Source organism: Dermacentor variabilis, chromosome 5 (assembly GCF_050947875.1).
Source record: "Dermacentor variabilis isolate Ectoservices chromosome 5, ASM5094787v1, whole genome shotgun sequence".
In the NCBI taxonomy this organism is placed as follows: Eukaryota; Metazoa; Arthropoda; class Arachnida; order Ixodida; family Ixodidae; genus Dermacentor; species Dermacentor variabilis.
In genome coordinates, this window is record NC_134572.1 from 202,118,173 (window position 1) to 202,134,708 (window position 16,536).

At 48.3% G+C, this 16,536-nt stretch overlaps 1 protein-coding gene across 1 annotated transcript in view; it reads left to right on the plus strand.

Annotated features, from left to right (window-relative positions):
• The window catches only part of LOC142583441 (nuclear factor related to kappa-B-binding protein), a 588,296-nt gene that overhangs the window by 120,871 nt on the left and 450,889 nt on the right, over positions 1 to 16,536 (plus strand). Inside the window, exon 8 of the mRNA XM_075693910.1 lies at positions 6,904 to 7,041. Within this exon, the coding sequence (XP_075550025.1) occupies positions 6,904 to 7,041 (138 nt within the window). The remainder of the gene's footprint in view (positions 1 to 6,903; positions 7,042 to 16,536) is intronic.

Here is a 16,536-nt window from a genome sequence, read left to right on the forward strand (position 1 = left end):
ACCAGTGCGGCCACGACCGTGTTATCACTTACGCCAGCAGGCTGCTGTCACCCGCGGAGCGCAACTATTCCATCACTGAGCATGAGTGTCTGGCCCTAGTTTGGGCGGACGCGAAATTCCGCCCATACTTATATGGCCGACCCTTCTTCATTGTCACAAACCATCGCGCGCTTTGCTGGTTATGCTCACTGAAAGATCCTACAGGAAGACTTGGTCGCTGGGCCTTACGCCTCCAGGAATATTTGTATTCTGTCATCTACAGATCTGGCCGACTACACAAGGACGCTGACTGCCTGGCTCGCTACCCGGTCGACGAGCCTGCCGACGCCAACAGTAGTAGCATCAACAGCATTTTCTCTGTGTCTCGCCGATGAGCAGTAGCGAGACCTATCGCTGCGAGCACTCATCGAGCGTCTGCGCTCTACACCTACTGACGCATCCGTTCGCCGATATGTCCTCCAGGGCAGCATTCTGTACCGAAGGAACTTCCTCCCTGATGGATCTGATGTTCTTCTTGTCGTGCCAAAACATGTACGACAGACTCTTTGAGATGCATGACGCACGCACTGCAGAACATCTTGGGGTAACCTGCACGTACGACCGCGTCCGCCGCCGCTTCTATTGACCTGGTCTCGCTCGCTCCGTCCAATGCTATGTTGCTGCCTGTGATCCCTGCCAGCGTCGGAAAACACGTCAGGTGCTGCCTGCCAGTCATCTCCAGCCGATCACCATCCCTGTGGAACCGTTCCTTCGTGTGGGATTAGACCTTCTCGGTCCCTTTCCTGCATCATCCTCTGGGAACAAATGGGTAGCCATCGCAACTGATTATGCCACCTGATACGCTATCACGCGGGCTCTCCCTACCAGTTGCCCCACTGACGTTGCGAACTTTCTCTTGTGTGACATTATCTTGCTTCATGGCGCCCCATGGCAGCTGCTTACTGACCGCGGTCGTAACTTCCTCTCTAAAGTTACCACCGACATTGTGCGTTCCTGCTCCATTCAACACAAGCTGACTACCTCATACCATCCTCAAACTAGTGGACTGACAGAGCAGTTAAACTGCGCTCTTACCGATATGCTGTCCAAGTACGTTTCGAAGGACCACTACTACTGGGACATATCCCTTCCTTATGTCACATTTGCGTATAATTCTTCCTGGCATGTCGCTGCCGGATTTTCTCCATTCTATCTACTGTACGGTCGAGAACTGGCCTTGCCCCTAGACACGGCACTTCCTCCTGCTGCGATCTCAATAAGCGAGTATGCGCGAGATGCTATCGCCCTCGCCAACCATGCACGCCAGCTTGCCCGTACTCGACTGACGGCGTTGCAAACCACTCAACAGCGTCAGTACAACGCCTGCCACCGTGACGTACAGTTTTCGCCTGGTGCGCTCGTGCTGCTGTGGTCGCCGTCTCGTCAGGTCGGACTTTCAGAGAAGCTCCTTTCGCGATACACAGGGCCCTACCGCATGCTGCGCCAGGTGACGCCTGTGACGTACGAAATTGCTCCTGTGAGTTCAACCTCGTCCTCTACTCTGACATATAGCGATGTTGTGCACGTCAGTAGGCTCAAGGCCTACTACACTGCTTCCGAGTCCGGCCTTTAGTCGCTCCAGGATGGCGCTTTTGTCGCCGGCGGTGGTGCTACGGAACAGTATTTGCGATGATGAAGAGGCGAGCAGTGTGAAAACGACGGCAACGATTAGAGGCCTGCGTGGGCTGTTGCCTCTTGACCAAGTGCAGCGTATTTCATTGTAAATATACTTGTATATAGCTTTTTGTCTGCGTCTTCCTACGTAACTATATCAGTTGACTGCTGCTAGCATATTCGATTACCAAACAATCGACCCAAATCGTTTACAGTGAAGTGCTGCCATGTGCATTTCAGTGCTTGTAGCCGATCGCCCATCCATACTAATGCATCAATGGTGCCATCTATAGCCCGATCTCATAAAAATTTGCTTAAATTTAAGTTTCTCGCTACTCCATCACACATAACTGTGTATTATATAGACCCAATTTTTGTTGGTTGTATTATACGACGTTTTCGCGTGGTCCCGAGAAAGTCGTATAATCGGGGTTCCACTATTACTATCACTTTCGTGAGACTGTATTGCACTTGTCGAAGTATGTGTCGAACAGCATTCCTGGCACTGTGTTCAAAAGCGAGCTCGGCACAGTGCAAAAAATGCTGGGGCTGATTACACTGGCACATCTGGTGTGGAGTTATGCGAAATCTGGCAAGTGACAGTGCAGTGAAACCTCGATAAACCGTAGCTGGCTGGAGCTCGGAAAAAGTGTGTGCTAAACGGTAGTACCGTTTAACCGAAATAGCATGAAATCGACCACTTACCTGTCAAAAACGAAACTTGGAAAGAGTGCGATGAAAGGGGTAAAAAACGTGCAGCATTTATTCACTTTGCGCGACAAAAGTGTTATTTTCATTCAATGCTGCGGCGGCCTACCAGGGATGACAGCGGCCTCAAACTTACTGAAGCTACGAGGCAGCTTTTTAGCCAGCCCCCTCTTCTCGGCAAACACTCGCACGGCAGATTCCTCGTTGGCATTACGTATTCTCAGTCCATGCGTGCGGTAGTAGTGCAGAAGCCGTGGGGTGCCTTTTTCATGGTGGGGTGCTGTTCTTGTTACGATGACTGCATTCATCAGGCTGACGTAATGCGCAGCTTTTGCCTCTGTTGGGCCTGAATCGCCCGTGCTGTTGCTTTCCGTGTCGTCTTCATCACTGCTGTTGCTAGCCGACACTTCGGCAACAACGGAGGTAATGATGGCGAAAAGTCGAACCTTGTAGCTGACATCCCTTCGCGGTCACAGCAACTTCTTCGCATTCCAAATGATATACACCGTAGTCAACAGCAGATCCCTTTCACGTGCCAGCGCCGACTTTTTCGTGTCACATTTGATAGCACATACAATGCCTAATTTTTCTTCTATGCTCAGGGTGTCTACCAACTGGGAAAACCGGGAAAACTGGGAATCCTCAGGGAATTTGAATAGTCTGAAAATACTCAGGAAAAACTCAGGGAATTTGTGCTTCTATCAAGGAAAATTAGCTGTAATCTTATTGAAAGGGAACGAAAGTCGTGTTAATTCTGGCTCCAGTAACAGAGGAATTGCAAAGAATCGTCATTGACGCCGTGTAATTGGCACAAGGTGTTTCCAGAGTAGTTTACTACCGATTTTCCAGACGCCCAATTTTTCGGACATGCCTGATAATTCGCACGGCTTCGCGGCACCACTGCGTACTCCATAGAGTCAGTGTATAGTGCCCTGACTGCAGGTCTGAAATAGTATTAATCAAAGCCACCACCGCCGCAATTTTGATTATCTCGCCGCCTCAAACCGATGCTCTCGCACACAGATCCGCTGGCAGCCGTAGCCACCACTTAGCAACGTTAGGTCTAGCTGCTTCTACTTTCGCTAGCTTCTTGCCCTGCGGTGCCACGTTTTTCATTGAAAGAATTCGCTGCTGTCAGCAATGGCACCGACTCCGCCTTTGTAATCCTCGCGATTGGCTTCCAAGCTCGCAAAGCACAGTGCGTTGCATAATGCCAGTCTCCAAAAGTTAGCTTCGCCTCAATACAGAAAGGTTACGTGGTGAAGCATAACAAGCGTGGGAAAGGGCAATTGTCACGTGACACAGTATGTATTCCTTAATTATACACACGTGCACCCCTGTCTCCTGTCACAGTACGAGCACCGATATGCCTAATAAGTGTGCTGGCAGGCCTTAAGAACTTTTTCGGACGTGCCTGTGGCAATTTGAGCCCTTCGATCTTTCGTTACTGCGAGAAAACGGTAGTTCTTTATAGGTCTCTGAAAAAACAATATTTACCACTACAAATAATATTCCAGCACACATTGCAGCATAGCATGTTGTGCATAATGAAATTCTCCTTCCAAAATCATACGTTGCCAAACAAAATTTTTTTTTAGGTAAAACATAAAAATTCTAGAAGGCACCATTTTTGATGCCAGTTGATTAAAACAATAAAAAAAAACGATATCTGCTAAAACATTAATATTAAAGGTAATTCTGAATACACATTTCAAAAATAAATAACCTGGAAATAGTGTCTGAAAAAATAAATGCTCAGTACACTGCCGTCCTTCGGATACAAAAAAAAAAGCTAAGGCCAGTTCATCGCTCATGCCATACATTGAAGCAGCTCCTGGATTTTGTGAAGCATAGATGCACTCCACACTTTTCCTGCAAAATGTCTGGTATTTGTTCATCTTTGCGGTCCGCATAACACATTTTGCAGTTCCATCTTTTCGGCATCTGAGGATGATCCGATGAGAAGTCCAGGGAACGTACTTCACCAGTTTGTCTAGAGTCATGTACCTCTTCCAGGACCAATCGCTCACAGCATAGCTGGCCCACTACAAGATTATGCATCCAAGCATATCTGTTCGCATGTTTGCAGGTTGTCTTTATCACTTCTGCAGAGAAGAAGAGTAGGAAGAAATCCCATGCTGTAGCAAACTGTCCTGCGCTGATCCGAAGTGCTGGGCCGAGATGTGCTACGGGTGGCCTTCATGGTGTGAACGGAAGTTTCTTTGCTGCCGATGGCAGCACATCATAACCAAGCGAAGTATACACCCTGAACATAATCAGGACAGGTCTCAGGTCGTGCAGAAAGATCGGCAGATAAGTGCGCACAAGGAAGGAAACCGTTCACAGCCGTAATGGAAACTCGGCAGTGAACAGTTGCAGATGTCCCATGCTGACTCAAAACATTGTTGCCATCAAAGCTCGAATCTGCTTTGCTGTCATCTTTGGAATCATACCTCGAGTCCTCACTCATTACTAAATTGAGAAGTGTGGGTGCAGCATAGTTTCGAGCACGACGCTTTTATCGCGACGCAGCCGCACGGGATGACGACATGGGAGCCACCATCAATAACCGTGCAGTGACACCGGCAGTGCCCCTTGCCTGGATTTTATGAGAGAAGCGAAACTGGTACTCTTGGAAACTGATTGAAAAGGCTAGGTCCACATGCTAGACATGTGCCGGACCTTCAGAAATACACTTTGGTAGAACAAAACGACTTGAACTCCAAATCGAAGCTCACTAATGAACAGCTGGCTTCATTTTCGGTTAATTATCACTGCTCAGCACTGTCGGACGGCAAAGCTGGCAATATAATTTATTTCTTTACTTACTGGGAGTCATTTGATTGCAAAATTTTCATGCTAGTGCAGTGTAATCATGAGCGACATGATTTTTTCTCAAGTGCAGCAGAAGGTGACGGCCATGCATCTTTTCACTACAACATACGCGCATTCGTTTGCAAGAAAAAGTCCATAAAAAATCACAACATCTCCGGAGAGCGAAAGTTCAGTACCTGTACTAACTACTGAATGGCCTTAAGTGAATATGAAACGGCTCCAACATGTCGAAATCGGCGATCTAAAGTATTGATCACTGGTGATCAGGTTTAATGTACGTGGTAACAAAAGAGTTAAGGGCAGTTAAAGCCATGCATTAATTTTCTTTTGGACTGCCTGACTTTCCGAATGTTTTCGCAGCTCCTAGGGAGTCCTAAAAATCGGACGTTGACTGTACAACTGACCAAGAGGATGTTTCAAATAATCCATGGGGCGAACGCATGGCAGAAGGAGGATGAGAACAGAAAGGACCGATGCACTAAGGAATTAACAAGAAAGTAGGCGTGACGCCACCTCTTTGAAGCTGCTTGAGCTAAAAAACAAACAAACAAGTGTTGGCTGACGCTGAGATGCAGGTGTCCCTCATCCAAACAAAACTAAACTCTATGAAGCCGTGAAACCCAAAACTGAGATATTGTGTTAGGGCTGAGAGTATAGCAGGACAGTTGAGGTTGACTTCCCAGGTGCTGAGAGAGAATCTTAGTTGTGACAAAGTTCAGGCCTCATTCCGATGAGCCTGCTATCAGTTGGTACAAATAGCTCATGTTTGAAAATATTTGCTTCTGTATGCATCTCCTTTTCATGCGTATTTGAAAATGTTCGACTCGGTTCGGAATGGGTTTTACCATTCTTTCCACTGTGCATTTTCCTATCACCTTCTTTCTGTTTCCTTTTTGAATAAAATAGAAATTACTCCTTACTATTGAAACTGGATTGAATCATCTTTTGTTTCAATATGCTTAGTAGAGAGTGACAGCATCGCGCAACATGGTGTCAGCCCGTCTTGACATAAAATGAAGTTCTGGCTCATTGAGGGAATTTTGCGGAGGTGCTCAGGGAAAATCTGGTATCTCAGAGAATTTGGAAATGTCAATTTGGTAGACACCCTGATGCTGAGCATCCGGCATCTTTTTTATCCGAGCTTCGGCATGACGCGAGTCATCGCTTGCGCGACGGCATAACGCTCTCTGGCACGCCGCCGAAATGATGTTGATGTTGATGTGGCTTCATGCGCAAACGCACAGGGCGCTTGGAAGCCGTTGTTCTGATCCCTGAGGCTTGTTGTTCTGTCAGGCCGCCCAATGGAGATGACGCACCGCCGCATTTGCGTGACGAAAAGTGGAAACATTACGGGTTAACCAATACGTACGCAATAAGCTGGTGCGGTTTATGCGGATACAAAACACATTATGTTCAATAGCCACTGAGTCAGGCATTTGTCTTTACATTTAAAACGAAACTACTGTTTAAGCGGGTATAGTTTAACGAAGCTTTACTGTACCTCTGAAAGTTAGTGGCTGAAAATACCTCTCATGATGACCCACTTGGCATATGACACACGGGTGCTGATCATGAAAAGTACTGTTTTCTTTCCTGACATAAGTCAGCAAGTTGTACCTACTTTCAGTGAAAATATTAACCATTGGCAGTTGTGGAACCACGGGATCTACAGCTGCATGCAAGAAGTGTTGTCCTTGTGCTGTGCAGAGGGTGGGGGGCCTCCCAAGCTGCTGCGCAAGTATCGCCGACAGGTGCACCACTTTGAAAGCTCTCTGAGCCCCGAGCTGAACCGTGTCCCCTCAACTTTGGCTGCTGGGCCCCAGGGACCGCATCGATGTGATACCAGTGAGCGAACTCTACTCTCTTTTTGTGTGCCAGTTGGCCAGTCTGGCAGTGTGTGTTGAGCAACATGGTTTTCATATTTTACACATGCCCATCATTAGCTTAGAGAGTTTATTGGAGCTTTTGGTGAAATAATTGGTGGCAACCTTTCTTGATGGCTGAAGCACTGAGATTCCCATGGTACTTAGGATAATACTGAAAAATTAACTTTTGTTTGTGTTAAATGTAGTCTTGTTGGTATAAAAATTTTAGTTGCATAATAGAACAGTTTAAAAACTGCTTAATTGCATGTATGTTTGCTGCCCTATATTTCCAACCCACAGTGCCCTTCAATTGTCCACACAGGCACTGTTTTGTTCATTGTGAGGTTCACTATGTGTGTGTGTTGTGTCGTGGCCCATCGTGCTTGGCAACTGCGTGTGACATGGCTTGTATAGGAGCTGTGCAGTGTCGATAACAAGGAAGGCTTGTGGAATTGTTGGGCACAAATTGTTATGGTGAGGGCATACTACTGCGACAAAAACAGCAAAATCTTAATACCCAGGGAAAGCACTTCGTCCATAGGACATCTGAATCATGCCCCAATGTCCATAGACCATTTTGGAGACAAATAAGCATCTGTCGTACGTCCAGTTTTGGATATCCCACGCTGCAGATGTTCCAGGGATATGCACATGGACATGTTTTGGATATCATACCATTAATGTCCCAAGGATATCCCACATGGACCTACATATTAACATTTGCAGGGGTAAGACTCCTGGGCAGATTGCACAATTTTGATACAAATGCAAATTCCTGTGTTACACTGTGCCAAACGCAGAAAATTGTCTGAAATTGTGCCACGCTGCGCCAGAATGGGTTCTTCATGTGTGCTCTGTTAGTTGCCGTGAACAGTGAGCAGCTTCGTTCTCCGAAAAAGAGTGCAGCCGTTCACGTTCCTCACACCGTGCAACACCTCCTGCACAGTTTCTTGTAATTTTCGCGTTTAAGAATTACAGGCATTACAGTCAACGACCGATTTTTTGGACCCTCTAGGGAATGTAAAAACGTCCGAAAATTCAGGCAGTCCGAAAAAATGAATGCATGCAAAAAACTGCGCCTTTTTTCTTTTTTTCTCGGATCTAGAGGTGAAGGGCGAAACCAGGCTTCCGAAACCCTGCCAAAGCATCGATGAAGGTGCTATAAAAAGAGGCGTTCAAAAACTCTGTATGCAGCTGACTGCCAGTTTATTATGTACATGTGCATCGTCAGGAAGCCAGTGTTATTGCTGCAGTGGCTTGAAGAACTTGTTGATTGTTGTTTGGATGGCGTTCCGGTTGCATGCGATCATATTCGCCTCGATCTGAGTAAGGGTCATGTCAGCACTGTACACCGATGAAAAAGTCGACAGTGCTCATGTCAACTCGGCGCTTGTAGGTGGCGCAGGCATTGGCTCCTCATTTTCAACATCGGAGTCTTCTGAATCCCCCACAACCTGACAGAGTATTCCCTTGTCAGTCAGTTATGCGCAGAAGTTGAGCTCGTTGTCAGCATCAACAAACTGTTCAAAAGTTATTTCCGTGGGTATGGTACTGCTTTCCGCGCTTCGATGCCATCGGTGAGGACGACGAAGATGGAATGGGGGCCATCGAAGGCAAGCGAAATCCTCAAGTTGCGAACAGTGGAGTTCGCTGACGAGCGTCAAAGCACCTAGGCCTAGCGTCGCAGAGCACACTTGACACAACAGCACAACCACACACCACGCTAGCCAAAACGGGGCCTGCGCAAACAAACGAATTAGCGCCGCTCCGGAAACTCCGTTGGAGGCAGAAGTGCGGCCATTTGCGGCTATGAACATAGCCAGCGTGGCCAGACCAAATCGGTGTGTGACGGCTAGATTCGGCTAGTTGTGGTTCAAAGCGGTGATATGCTTCGGCTGCAAGTCGATTTCCTTCGCAAGGGCGCTGCGCGAGGAGCCAAAGGACCTTCTGTTGCGTCAAAAAGTCTGGAAAATTGGACGACAGGGAGTTCGAGCGTCCGAAACTTCAGATGTACTTATACATTGATTCTATGGGGCTCGTGGCGGTGCCGCGAAGACGTCCGAAATGTCAGGCATGTCCGAAAATTTGGGCGTCCGAAAATTCAGTCGTTGACTTATTACCAAAATTTGCATGCACTAGACAATTTCAGTATCACGGTAATCTGCTTAAAAATTGAGCTTAGAACATTGCTTAAGACAGTTGCAGTACAGTGCTCATGTTGGTTTATTCTGTTTTGTTGTGGTTTCGAAGTGCACTGCCATATTCCATATTCCACCAAAATTGGGATTGGCCTGCTCCAGACTGCTTCAAAATGAAATTTATTCTGCTGCAAGCTGCTCCAAAATGCAATTTTCTCCGCTCCAAGCTGCTACAGAATGCACTTTTACTTGCTCAAAAAATTGGTCCAAAATGACTTAGGGCAATCCTAACCCTGTATTCGTCCTCCAATTGAGGCTTTATATTTTAGTTTCCTCGTAACAGAATTATGTTTTCTCACATGTTTGAATTACATTCAAAAGTTATGTCTGCAGCTTGTGCGCATGTCATACTTTAAAGTTTTCTTATGCAATTTACTTTCAAAACTTCAGTTAGTTCAATAACCCACTTGCGTTGGACTGATGACCTAAAAGACCGAGGAATATGCTGCACTTCTGTACACGTGTGTGTTCATAGTAATGTGTGCCCATGGATGGGTGGAAACAGCTTTATTTTAAATCCGGCAAAGTTTAACGACCCGGGCTCAGGTCTGCCATGAAGGGACTTCGAGGCCTTGCCTTGTCGCTGCCTCTTGGGCCTGCTGGACAGCCCACTCTTGCGTCTTGAGGTTGCAGCTGCGCAGAGCGGCAGCCCACTTTGACACAAGAGCCTCCGGAGCTACTGCCATTGTAGCTGATATAACACGACACTCCCACACCATGTGTGAGAGAATCGCTCTAGTTGCCTGACATAACTTGCAAAAAGCACTCGGGTATTGCATGGGGAAAATGTGCTGCAGTCGCACCAGAATGGGGAAGGTTTGTGTCTGCACTTACCGCCAGACGACTTCCTGGCAACATTTCAGTTTGGGGTAGGTGGGGGCAATATTTGCCTGCCTAGCTGGTAGTGCTTGGTGATGTCATTGTATCTGACCAAGCAATCTCGTGTGTTTCAAACCAGGAGTTCCGAACTTGAAAACGCGGTATTAGATTTTGCGCGATGGGTTAGTTCACGTGCAGAGTGGTGTGCTACTTCTTTCAAATTAGGGGGGTCCTCGTCGGTCAGAGTGGCGACTTGCGCTGGAAACCACATGATCGCGGTGCTGTCAAAGTGCTGTCGAGCAACTTTCCTTTGGATCTGGGGAGTTTCATAGGAAATGTGCCCCCGTGTGTAGTTATGAACTGTGGATTGTGAGTTGCTAAGAACTGCCTTGCTAAGGGGGTCGGTAAGCGCAAGTGCAATCGCTACCTCTTCCGCTCTTTCTGGGTGTTCTGTTGTGACACTACATGCGTGTGTAAGCCGGGAGGTAACGTTTGCGACTACCGCCATGAACCGGTGTTCTTGTGTGTATTCTGTAGCTTCTATGAAGCACATAGTCCTCTTCCCACTAAAGGAGCGCAGCAGTGTCTTGGCACAGGCCTGGCATCGGCCCCCCATATATTCGGGGTGCGTCTTTCGAGGGATAGGGGCGACGATCGGCGTTTCGCTGAGGTCGGGTGCGATGACCTGTTTCTGACCGTGTTGGGCGTGGTACCTTATTTACTCGCATAATGATCGCACTCACGTAATGATCGCACCCCTGAATGTTGTTGTCAAAATTCGATTTTTTTTATTTCCCGTGTAATGATCGCACCCCGAACTTGCCGCAGCGATATGTCGTGTGCCAAGTCTAGCTAACAATGATCACGCTTACCATCTGTCGAATGCTACGCGAACGACTCTTCAAGACAAATCAAGCGGTCTGCACGCACCAAACATTCTGAAGTAGATGCCTCATTTCATTACTTTCATCACTTTCCGCACTTCCATGACTAAAAAAAGCTGCGACCAAACTTGCCTTTATTATGTGTAGGCTTTATAATGGTTGTGGTCAACAACAACAACAAAAAAGGCACCTTTCGATTCTTCTCATCTGCACTCGTGGGCACGCAACAAATCGCGAGCGGCAACGATAGTAGCCACCAACGATAGTAGCCTCGTTTACACTGATACGTTAAAAGTGTACCCTATTCATACGCCGATGCTTGTAATGCAGCTAAGATATTCGCCCACCTTAGTGGAAATGTGCCGTATTAGGATTGTAGGGAAGACAGATGCCGCAGTTTCTGCAGCATGCCGGCCGTGTGTTTCTGTGTCACTGGCAGCTAAGCGCGCCCATCTGTTTCTGTCCCCTCAAAGTGGATATGGCTACGTTATTGCTGCAAACTTGCCTATATTAACGATATTACTCATTACTGATACCGAAGAAAGTGTTTCAACGTACGTAATGCACTCACGAGAAGAAAAAAAAAAAAATCGCGTTCGGCTTGCTCTGCCGGCCGCTATTTTTGTTTTGGTGTCCCGCAGCAAACGCGGGACGAAAAAAAATTTTTTTTTCTTTTCGTGGGAAATTTAACTCATGTAATGATCGCACCCGTGATTTTGCATCAATTTTTCTGACAAAAAAGTGCGATCATTATGCGAGTAAATACGGTAATTGAAGCCGAGTTTCTGCAGGTTGTACCAGCCCGTGGCTGTCAGGGACATGCATTCGAGTTGCAAAGTTCTTTGCGTATCCACAATTTCCTCAAGCATGTTGTAAACACCCAGCTGTAGCAGACGAGCATTGCTTGTGGACTCCGGTAGGCCAAGGGCGATTTTGTAAGTCATGCGTATAAGGTGTTGATTTTCTCCCTTTCGGTGATATTCCAGTTGTGAAAGGCAACCGCATAAGTAATGCCACTAATTGCGAAGGAGTGTATGAGGCGTTTGACACTGTCGTGCTTCATGCCCATGTGCTTGTTTGTAATTCATATGATCAGGCAGGTAGCCGCTGTAACCTTGCCTTCGATTTTGCAGATAGCTTCTGTGTTTGACCCGTTGGCTGCATTGGCTGCCGTCAATCTCATTGAGGTAGGCCAAGAGTCCCAGCATCACGAGGTTGAAAAAAAGCGGGGATATTGCCACATCCTATATGGTCCCCGTGGGTATGTGCCAGGCGATGAGGACGACGCTGAAGTAGCGCGCGAGTAGAAAAACAGAGACGAAAACGACGTTGCATTGACTGCTCTCATAAAGTGCTTTTACACGTCCTCGACACCGGCTTTCCCATCTCCTACTAGGCTGTGACACTGGTGGAGGTGCTGGGTAGGATTGCCTCGTGATCGGCACCACTTCGCGGAGCCATACATCGGAACGCGGAATCACCTGCGTTCGTCGAAACTCCTGTTCACCGATACAGTCGCCGCCTGCTAGGCCTGACGCCCGAGTTCTACCCTTTGCAGGACCCTGCAAGAATTCGTCTACCGATTTACGGCTACCGTCGATTTACAATTTACCGTCTACCGAACGCGTCTACCGTCTACGGATCCCAAGATCCCAGAAAGTTTCCATGGTGACGCTTTTGAAGATGTCCAAGATTGGCTGTACCAGTTTGAGCTTGTCGCCAGTTATAATGATTGGGGCTCCCAGCAAAAGTTGTCTGATGTCTATTTTGCGCTTCAAGACAGTGCGCGTACGTGGTTTGTGAACCGGGAGAGAAATTTGACCACGTGGGATGCCTTCCGCACCCAGCTGCTAGACACATTCACTAGTAGCGACAGAAGAGACAACGCGCGGCGCCTTCTCGAATCCCGTATTCAAAAACCAAACGAGAGCATTGCCATGTTTGCAGAAGATATGGCCCGCCTTTTCCGCAGAGCAGACCCTGAGATGGCCGAAGAAAAGAAGTTGCGCTATCTCTTGCGCGGAGTGAAGGAGGAACTGTTTGCCGGGCTCGTGAGGAACCCAACGACGATAGTGGCCGAATTTACCAAGGAGGCTACTGCTATAGAACGGGCACTACAGCAATGGTACCGCCAATATGATCGCAAGAGCTTGCCGGTGAATGCTTCAAGTCTACCTGAGAGCTGCAGCACGTCTCTGCATGAAGTCATCCGAGAGATTGTGTGAGAGCAGATCCGGCAGCTTGGGATCTCTCCCATGACACCAGCGGTGGCTTCTGTCGCTGATATTGTTCGGGAGGAAGTTAGAGACGCCTTTTCGTCGCCCGACTGGCAGGCGGTACCGCGACGATTAACCTATGTGGAAGCTGTCTGTCGTCTACCTCCCGCCACTTCGATGCTGCACTCACTGTCAACAACTACGACGCAGCCATCACCACCACCCCCGACGCCCTATTTTCGACAGTCACAGCCGCCGCCAACTATACCGTATCGCCACCAGGTGATCGCTGCGCCTCGTTTCTACGATGAATCCTCTGCCGGTTACCCACTTCGAAAGACCGATTTGTGGCGCACCGGTGACCGCTGGCCGCTATGCTTTCATTGCGGCGAAGCCGCACATGTTTACTGCGCGTGCCACTACCGCGCAGCTGGGTATTTAGGATTTACCGACTGCAATTACCCTGTGTCTGATGCTGCACGTAGCTGCGACGGAAATTCTACAAACTTTCGGCCAGAAGGTTCAATGACGCCTCGATCACGTTCCCCTTCTCCGTCTCGTTACACCCCACCGACCCGTCGCAATTTTTCTGACGACTCTAGGGGCAGGTCCTCTAGTCCGCGCTGGGGAAACTAGACGCAGTGACCTCCGGGGGTGAGGTTGCAAACCGGCTAGCTATCCAAGAGCCCCCATCTCCAACGATCGATCCGACGACTCCAACCACAATACAGGACTGCCTCTCAGTGGAGCATGCGACGTCCACCGTGGTTATGCCTGCCCCTGTGGTTGACATCAGTCCCACCTTATAGCCTGTGGAACGCAACAGCCTTCTTGAGCTCATCGATGAGGTTAAGAGCTGCTTCTCATCCACGTCACGAGTTAGCCAGACGCCGCTCACTAAGCACCGTATTGTCACCGAAGCCGATGCCAGACCAATTCGGCAGAATCCTTATCGTGTAGCACCTAAAAAGCACGAGACAATACAAACACAAGTGAACACCATGCTTGAGGACGAAGTTATTCGGCCCTCTAAGAGTCCTTGGGCATCGCCTGTCGTATTGCTGAAAAAGAAGGACGGCAGCCTGTGCTTCCGCGTCGACTATCAAAAACTCAACCAGATCACAAAGAAAGACGTTTATCCGCTACCGCGTATCGACGATTCACTGGACAGGCTACGAAAAGCACATTACTTATCGTCTATGGGCTTGAAAAACGGCTACTGGTAAATAGAAGTTGATGAGAGAGATCGTGAGAAGACCGCTTTTGCGACACTCGACGGGCTTTGGGAATTTCAGGTGCTTCCCTTCGGTTTGTGTTCTGCGCCGGCAACGTTTCAACGACTAATGGACATGGTACTCTCAGGCCTCAAATGGCAAACCTGTCTGGTGTACCTCGACGACGTGATTGTTTTCTCCGTCACGTTCGAAGAACACTTACAGAGACTAAAGACGGTCTTTGAAGCAAGACGCTCAGCTGGTCTATCATTGAAACCTGAAAAGTGCCATTTTGGTTTTGAAGAACTTCAATTTCTTGGTCACGTTGTTAGCTGTGAAGGTGTCCGACCTGACCCTGATAAAATCTCTGCCGTCGCAAATTTCCCAACGCCATCAGATAAAAAGGCATTTTCTGGGCCTTTGCGCCTATTACCGACGGTTTATCGCAGAATTTTCGCGCATCGCATGGCCATTAACACTTCTCACCAGAGAAGATGTCCCCTTCGTGTGGGGTGAAGACCAGCAACAGGCTTTTGATGACCTAGGGCAACGGCTGCAGATGCCTCCCGTGCTCGCACACTTTGATGAAGACGCCCCTACGATTCTTCATACTGACACTAGTAATGTCGGCCTTGGCGCACTGCTTGTACAGCGCCAGGACGGCGCCGAAAAAGTGATTGCTTACGCCAGCAGAATGCTATCAAGAACGGAGGCTAACTACTCTACTAAAGAAAAAGAATGTCTCGCACTGGTGTGGGCCGTCCTGAAATTTCGGCCATATTTTTATGGTTGGTGTTTCACCGTTGTCAGTGGTCATCATGCACTTTGCTGGCTGACTAACTTAAAAGATCCAGCTGGTCGGCTTGCGCGCTGGAGCCTTTGGCTCCAAGGGTTCAACTGCACTGTTGTATATGAATCGGGGAAACGACGCACCGACTCTGACTGCCTTTCTTGGTCTCCTGTTGAGACTACAGTGCATGACGATAATGACGCGGCTTTTCTAGGCGTGCTAGATACTGTGGCTGTTTCACGCTAGCAACGCGAGGATGTAGAACTTGTTCCTCTTTTCGATTACTTAGAGGGAAGAACAAGCAGCATGCCGAGGTTATTCACCAGAGGGCTGCCTTCATTCTGCTTACGCCACGACATTCTTTATAAAAAAGAACTTTTCACCTAGTGGCAGCAGCTACCTACTCGTCATTCCCGCATCTCTTTGCGACGAAGTCCTACATGCCTGTCACAACGAGCCGACCACTGGTCACTTAGGCTACACTCGCACATTGGCAAGAATTAGACTAAAGTACTATTGGCCGAGACTTGCGTCGATTGTGAAACGTTACATACAGACATGCCTGGATTGCCAGCGCCGCAAAGCCCTACCTGGCAAGCCAGCTGCACTGCTGCATCCTGTTCAGATACCACAAGCACCGTTCAAGCAAATCGGCATGGACCTTTTAGGTACATTTCCACTGTCTACTGCCGGAAATAGATGGATAATCGTCGTCACAGATTACCTTACTCGATACGGCGAAACAGGTGCTATCCAACGTGGAACAGCAGCTGAAGCAGTGCGATTTTTCATCGAAGCCGTCGTCCTAAGGCATGGCGCTCCTCCAGTGGTCATAACAGACAGAGGAGCTGCGTTCACGGCTGCGCTTATGGATACCGTTTTGCGACTAAGTGGTACCACTCACCGAAAGACCATGGCTTATCATCCCCAAACCAATGGACTGACCGAACGTTCGAATAAGACTCTGGCAGACATGATGAGTATATACATCGACGTCGACCACAGGAACTGGGACGAGATTTTACCATATGTTACATTTGCGTATGACACGGCTCGCCAAGAGACAACATGCATGGCACCTTTCAACCTCGTTTACGGCCGGGAAGGGACAACAATGTTAGATGCAATGCTGCCACACGAGTGCGGTGACGACGAGACTGGTGCCGAGGAATTTACACAACGCGCAGAGGAATTCAGGCAGCTTGTGCGTTTGCGAATCAAAGAACAACAGGAATACGATGCCCGACACTACAATCTTCTACACAGACCCGTCACATACAACGTAGGTGACCAGGTGTGGGTCTGGACTCCTATTCATCGACGGGGGCTGTCTGAGAAGCTCCTGCGAAGATAC